This window comes from Haliaeetus leucocephalus, unplaced genomic scaffold (assembly GCF_000737465.1).
Source record: "Haliaeetus leucocephalus isolate CR32 unplaced genomic scaffold, Haliaeetus_leucocephalus-4.0 Scaffold500, whole genome shotgun sequence".
NCBI classification, from domain to species: domain Eukaryota; kingdom Metazoa; phylum Chordata; class Aves; order Accipitriformes; family Accipitridae; genus Haliaeetus; species Haliaeetus leucocephalus.
Window position 1 is genome coordinate 1 of NW_010972936.1, and position 6,250 is coordinate 6,250.

At 36.0% G+C, this 6,250-nt stretch overlaps 1 protein-coding gene across 1 annotated transcript; it reads left to right on the top strand.

The window, feature by feature from the left end:
• Nucleotides 1–6: 6 nt before the first annotated feature.
• Nucleotides 7–2,954, top strand: LOC104836984 (protein ELYS-like). The gene is made up of 4 exons (XM_010575820.1): nt 7–357; nt 1,138–1,271; nt 1,729–1,835; nt 2,483–2,954. The coding sequence occupies exons 1-4, from the start codon at nt 276–278 to the stop codon at nt 2,673–2,675; spliced, it is 516 nt and encodes a 171-aa protein (XP_010574122.1). The 5' UTR covers nt 7–275; the 3' UTR covers nt 2,676–2,954.
• Nucleotides 2,955–6,250: the final 3,296 nt, after the last annotated feature.

Consider the following 6,250-nt stretch of genomic DNA (forward strand, 5'->3'; position numbering starts at 1 on the left):
GAGTCCCACATGCTAAACTAGAAAAAACGGATGCTCCTGAGCAAAGAGCTGCCCAGCCAAACGAGGAATCAAGCACACCCAGGACTACAGTAGGAACAGGGCGTCGGGGCAGAAAGAGACGATTAGTATTGGAGGAGAGCACAGGGGAGGAGGCCTTCCCCCAGGGACCTGGTGGCAGTCCTTTGCTGCCTGAAGACAGACACCCATCAGGACATGCCGAAACATCAAGAACTTTAACAGATCGTATTACAAGAGCCAGATCCCGTAAAACTTGTATGCATCAGAAACTGTCTCTTGAGGAAAATGAGTCCTTCCTTTTCTCTCCTCCTCTCACAAAGCTGACAAAGAAATTTAAAGGTAGGTGCACAATGTTTATATGCAAAATAGGGCATATTGCTGTTTTGTAAACCACAGAAAACAGCTTGTGAGGATGGCTTCAAGTATGGTAAGAATATAACCGTAGGAAATAAAAAATTGGGAAAGAGGCATTTCATCTTTTTTCTGAACTCTCTATGACTGCCTGGCTAGTTGTGGTGGAGACAGGAGAGGAGGCTGATCTGAGTACACTGAAATGAAATTTAAGCTTAATTTTTTGTCATGAGCTGAATGTCTATCTGTTTTGAAAACTGGAGGGTATATCTTAATATGTGGTTGTCATCACTTCCCTCCAGTGGAGAAATAAAGGAGACATGCTTTCAAATTCTGTTAATGTTTTAACTTAACATGAGCTGCAACTTGCAATAAACTATACAGCTGTTTAGTTATATGGTTGTTTTTCATGGGCATATACTTTGTTAGTGAAGTTACTGCTCATGGGGTTCTTTGTATTGGAGTACATGGTAAAAAAATAGTTTTTGAGATGTGTAAGGACTGTCGATGCCTCTTGAGCATAGTATCTTTCATTATGTAAGTGCAGGTAAAATCGCTACACTGGCTTATTTTTGTTTCACTATTTACTGTAAAAGAATGGATCTCAAGAGGCAGTTACTAGGCGAAGAATACCTGCACATTTTTTATAAACCCAATTGGACCTTTTATTTCAGGAATCTGTTGTGCTTTTGATTATTAGCTGTAATTTAATGTCACTGTCGTTTATGTATAATGTACATGAATGTTAAGAATGCATTGTCATTTTAGCTGGAAAAGAAGACCATCCTGTGCAGCTTAAGGATATAGACCCGGACTTGTCTTCTCAATTTGTCTTTTCACCCCCTCTGTTGAGGTCAAGGAGAAAAAATGAATCTAGTATTTCCCAAATTGTGAAAGAACCAGTAAGTAAAAAGTCTAGTTGTTTCACGTTTTTGTTTTTTGCTCTGTACTGCTTTTTCAAATCATACTTTGCTATCCCTTGCCTTTTTCCTGGAAAGTATATCTAAAAAGAGAGCTTTAAATTAATCAGCTAAACAGTTTATTTTTTTTTTCTTCATGAAAACTAGCTACAGAAATCAATTTTGAATCTATGTAAGTCAAGGATTAATAAGTACTGCTTTGTCTTTAACAAAAGCCACAGTGGCTTTCTTTAAACATACTTGTTGTGTTATCTGGTAATATCTGCATGGACCTTTGAGGTTGGTACAGTTATTTGAGATGGCAGGTTTTTGCGGGGAGAAACTGTAATGCTTTTGGAAATAACTTTGGCTTGATTACTTCACGAAAAAAACATTCATTTGTATTCCGTAGAAGTGTAAGAACTTGTGCATGGTTAATGTTTTTGTTGCCTTAACACAGGAGCTTCCAACTAAAGAGGAAGAGGATACCAAATCCATAGAGTCTGTGGGAAAGCAAAAATTGAAGAGAGGTAGAGCTGCAAAATCAAAAATGAAAAAAACAAGCAAGTACGAAATTTTTTTTCAACACTTACTTGCATTCCTTTATTGTGGTAGTGATTCTGCTGTTAGCCACCTAACTTCCTCTTCCTTTCTTGGCTGTGCAGTTCTGCTCTGACTTTATGAGTATGTCAAGCTTACTGGTCTAATAGGCACCTTTTTCCCCACTTAACGATTTAGTTTTCTAATGGAAGCAGAAGAGAAAGGGAATGGAAAAGGGCAAGTGGATACTAATCTTTGCAATGATGGCATGCTCTTACGCTATCTTATTCCACCTTATGAAGCCACACTCTTATGGTCTTTTGTTCCCCATACAAGGCAGGAGAGGGTCAGACAATGAGTAGAGAGAACTTCTTGTCTCCGGACATGTTCTCTGGTTACTTCTGGAAAACTGTTTGAGGGCATTTGCCTCTTAAAAGCTGGGGTGGGGGCCTGTAAAAGCTTGTACGAATAGTGACTGAGAATGCTTGGGACAGTTGGTAAGGAATGAAAGCAAACGGATGCTTATTTATGTACTTTTTCTGCCTTGATCCTGTCTACAAAGAAGCCCATAAATAATCCTTTGGCATGGATTTTGTAATTCCATGGGGTTTTTTTCCTCTACTAAATACTGTTGGTAATAAAAAAATCAATTTGATACTTCTCTTTCTTATCAGAACCACAAGAAAAGAAGGTTCTTGGTCACCTCCACCAGTGGAAATAAAATTCATCTCTCCTTTTGGAAGTCCAGTGGATGGAACAAAAAGCAAGCAGCAAGAAACCGCTGATGCTGCAGAGAAGATGCTACGAAAGAACAAAAAAAGACTGTCTAATTTTCCAAAGCCAGTTGGGCGCCGGAAGATGCTGTAACTGTTTTTTAAGTTTATACTGTACACCACTGTTTGTAAAGTCATCAAAATTGTGGGGGTTAGTAAAAAAAAAAAAAAATCACCTAATTTGGAAGAGATAATTTATATAAATTATTGTAAAATTTCATAAACAAATGGTCTTCAGTAAGTAACTCCATATGGAGTGTGATTTCTTCAGTCAATGCAGTTTTCTATTTTATATTAAGACTTCATACATTTATATAATATGTAAATACAGCTTATTTTAGGAATGTTAAATAAAAATGTATACTTCACAATATGCTTACTGTCTGATAGCTTTTTGAGGGAATAGTGGGTTGAATGGCCTGTATTGCTCAGAAATTTTAATGTTGGTTTGCAAGAGTTGCAGATGCTCAAAAGTGAGGCCAAAAGCTTCGCTTAGAATTCCTACAACAAGTAAACATTTAAAACATACTAGTTTAAATTTTATATATGATGTTTGACCTTCTGGCACAAATAATTGGGCTCGCAATACAAACTGGTAATTCTTTACATTCACAGTTAAGTTGTACTGTGTTGAAGTCAGAATGTAAACAGTTGTATTTTAAGCTGTGCAATATTTTTTGTATTTGTCTTAAACTTTGGGAAAGCTGCTCTTTAGTTCGTAAAACTAGATTGCACCTCAGATGCTTCACTATTTTTTACAGTTTGTTGTCAGCAAAAAATTAACTCTATAGGTGTGATGCTTACAATAGCATATCAAATTTAAAGGGATATCACCCACATAGTTTGAAATTTGAGCCAAAACTATTTTCATAAGGTTAATAGGAATGCTACTATAATTGAAATAATTATTGTCTGTAAACATATTTTGCAGTATTTGAACCCTGCATATCACAACACTGAAAACCTGATGGTAAAGCTAACATAATAGTCTGAAAAAGGTACCAAAATGTACAGAAATCTTACATAAGAACCATATTTTTGTTAAAATTATTACATTAATAATCTTGGGTTATGGACTAAATGTCGCTATAAAGCTTCAATTTGTAAAAATAAATTAAAAAACCCTATTCTTTTAAAAGCAGACATGGAAGTACTATTTTGATGTGCAGTCTATTAGACAATGGATTATTTTTCTGTATGTTAATTTATATATGGTTGCAACTTTTAAGATTACAGAATGGTTGAACCTGACATTAAACTTTTCAGTTAGTAAAAACTACTACAGTTACTCTAAGAAATAATTTATTGCTTAACTGATACCTTGTGCATCATGACTGAATGTATTAGTAACAGACTAAACTTATAAAAGAGTTTCTTCTGGGGCCATGATTTTTCTAACTCAAAACAGGTCATTCTAGAGAAGCAGTTGCATGCACTTGGATATTTTTCTCCTTGAGAGTATTCATGTCTGAATGAAAGCTTAAAAAAAATGCCAAATGCTGACAGTGTGAAAGTGGCAGTTTCAGTGAGACCTTTCAGTCAGGTTAGTAGTCATTTACTCTGAATATTTTGTACTTGAACTACAATATAAATATGGTTGGGGGGGGGGGGGGAAGCTCTAGCAATATTTTTTTAAATTCACATTGTACAGAAATGCAGTGAATAGCTCAGAAAATTGGGCAAAAGATCAAACTTTCAAAACTGGAATAGAAAATGGATGTCAAATCTGAATATATGTTTTGTGTAGTGCACAAGTGTATTTATAAAATGCTCCGATTCCTGATCAAATAGAATTAACTGATGAAATACTAGTGAAGATTGCTTAATAGGGTTTTAACATGTTTCTGTCATTTAAACTTGCATTATATTTTTTTAGTGTGACAATCAATTAGAACAAATGAAAACATGATATTAACTAATTTTAGTAATAATTTGTAGTAATTTTTAGCCTCTTTATTTTATAACCAGTTCAGCTGAATTATCCTCATTTGGCAGTGCTTTGGAGGAAAAAAGAAAGCAATAGTAATAACAAGAAAATTGGCATGAGATTTAATAACTTCCTAAAGGTTTGTAATCGTCTAGTAATTTTTTACTTTAAGGGAGTTTTAATCCAATTATGTGTAAAAATGTTTTCCTCCTTTTTTTTCAGTTACTTAGATTCAATGCACGGTTCTTGGGTGGTAACCAGTTTCCCCAGGGGGCAGTTTAAAAAGAATAGGAGCATAAGCATAATGTGTAATAAGAAATGGGATTTCAGAGAATTGAAGGACATAGAAAGAAAGGAAGGCAAAATAAGGTACTGGGAATTTTTATTTAGAGCCTGAGAAAAGGAAAAGAAACTAGCTAACAGTGTCAAGATGGCAACTCAAGGATGGGTTTATAATGAAGTGGAGAAAATAGATTTTACTTGGGTGTTTTTTGTGTAGGCTTGCTCTAAGTATGTGAAGGATAGAGTGGAAAACATCATTTCAACAAGGGTGAGGAAGAGCCAGTGCATGGGCAGTTACTTCTTAACAGGATGAATTGGGAAGGAGACTGCCTTTTAAAAGATTAAAATGGCATGGAGGTGAGGGGCGGAGCAGGCTAGGAGTCTTAACAGAGAATTGCAGATGTTTGCACATGTATTCATGGTGCCAGAGAAGGGCATGAGGGGCCCGTGAAAGAAAGAGGTGTGATGCATCATTGTAGTGGATGCATGCAGAAGGCTATAGAGACACAGAGCAGCAATTCCCTTGTGAGCGAGATGAGAATTGCCCAGGAGCTACTCGGTACAGTTCATCACTAAATAGAGCAATTCTGAAGTCTTTCTGTAAGAAAGTTAATTGCTTGAGAGGTGTGTGTTTTTCTCCCCCTAAAGAAAAGCTAGAATTTCTCATGAGTGTTTTGATGCATCTGCTTTGATCCAATGTCAGATGGCTAAAAGCTGAAGCTAAAATGTGCATCTGTACCTTTGGGGTTGTAACCCCAGAGAAAATTCTGCTGGAAGGTTGACTGCCTTGGGACAGCAGACTTTCTCATCTTTCAGAAAGACTAAACGTAAGTGTAATGGCAGATTTATTTCCAGGAAACACATAGTAGGAGGTGTTAGTGAAAGGAGAATGAATATTAGTAAGATTAAGGGCTGTTTTAGTAGGGAATTTGTCAAGAAAAGAAATGTTTTGGTAGAAATGGTTCTCTATGAGTTAACTCAGAGAGTTATCACAAATAAGACTTTTTTTTCTTCAAATGTTTAGAAGGCAGGGCTGATGAAAGTATTAATTCCAGGTTATAACATGAAGGAAAATGAAAGCAAATCTATTTTACTTTCGATAGACACTTGGTGCTAAAAGCATTAACTGATTCATGTTGACTTAGTTTATTTGCCTTAATATTTGTATATGCCCAGTGTTCAATTAAAGGTGCAGATAACTAATTTAATCCCCCATCAGAACTTCCTCTCATGGAAGACTTCCCTTAGGGTTGTCAGCACAATAAATGTATTTGCTGGAATTTCATCGGTTCCCATGTAACTAATCAGAAATAGCCTAGGTGTTGATTTCTGGTGGGGAAAAAAAACAAGCTACAGGCAGAAACCAGTCCATAGTTTCTTGTGAGTTGTTAGGCAATGCTTATAACCTATTAGTCTAGGCCAATCTGAAAATACGAAGAGAGAATAGGATTTCAAGTAAT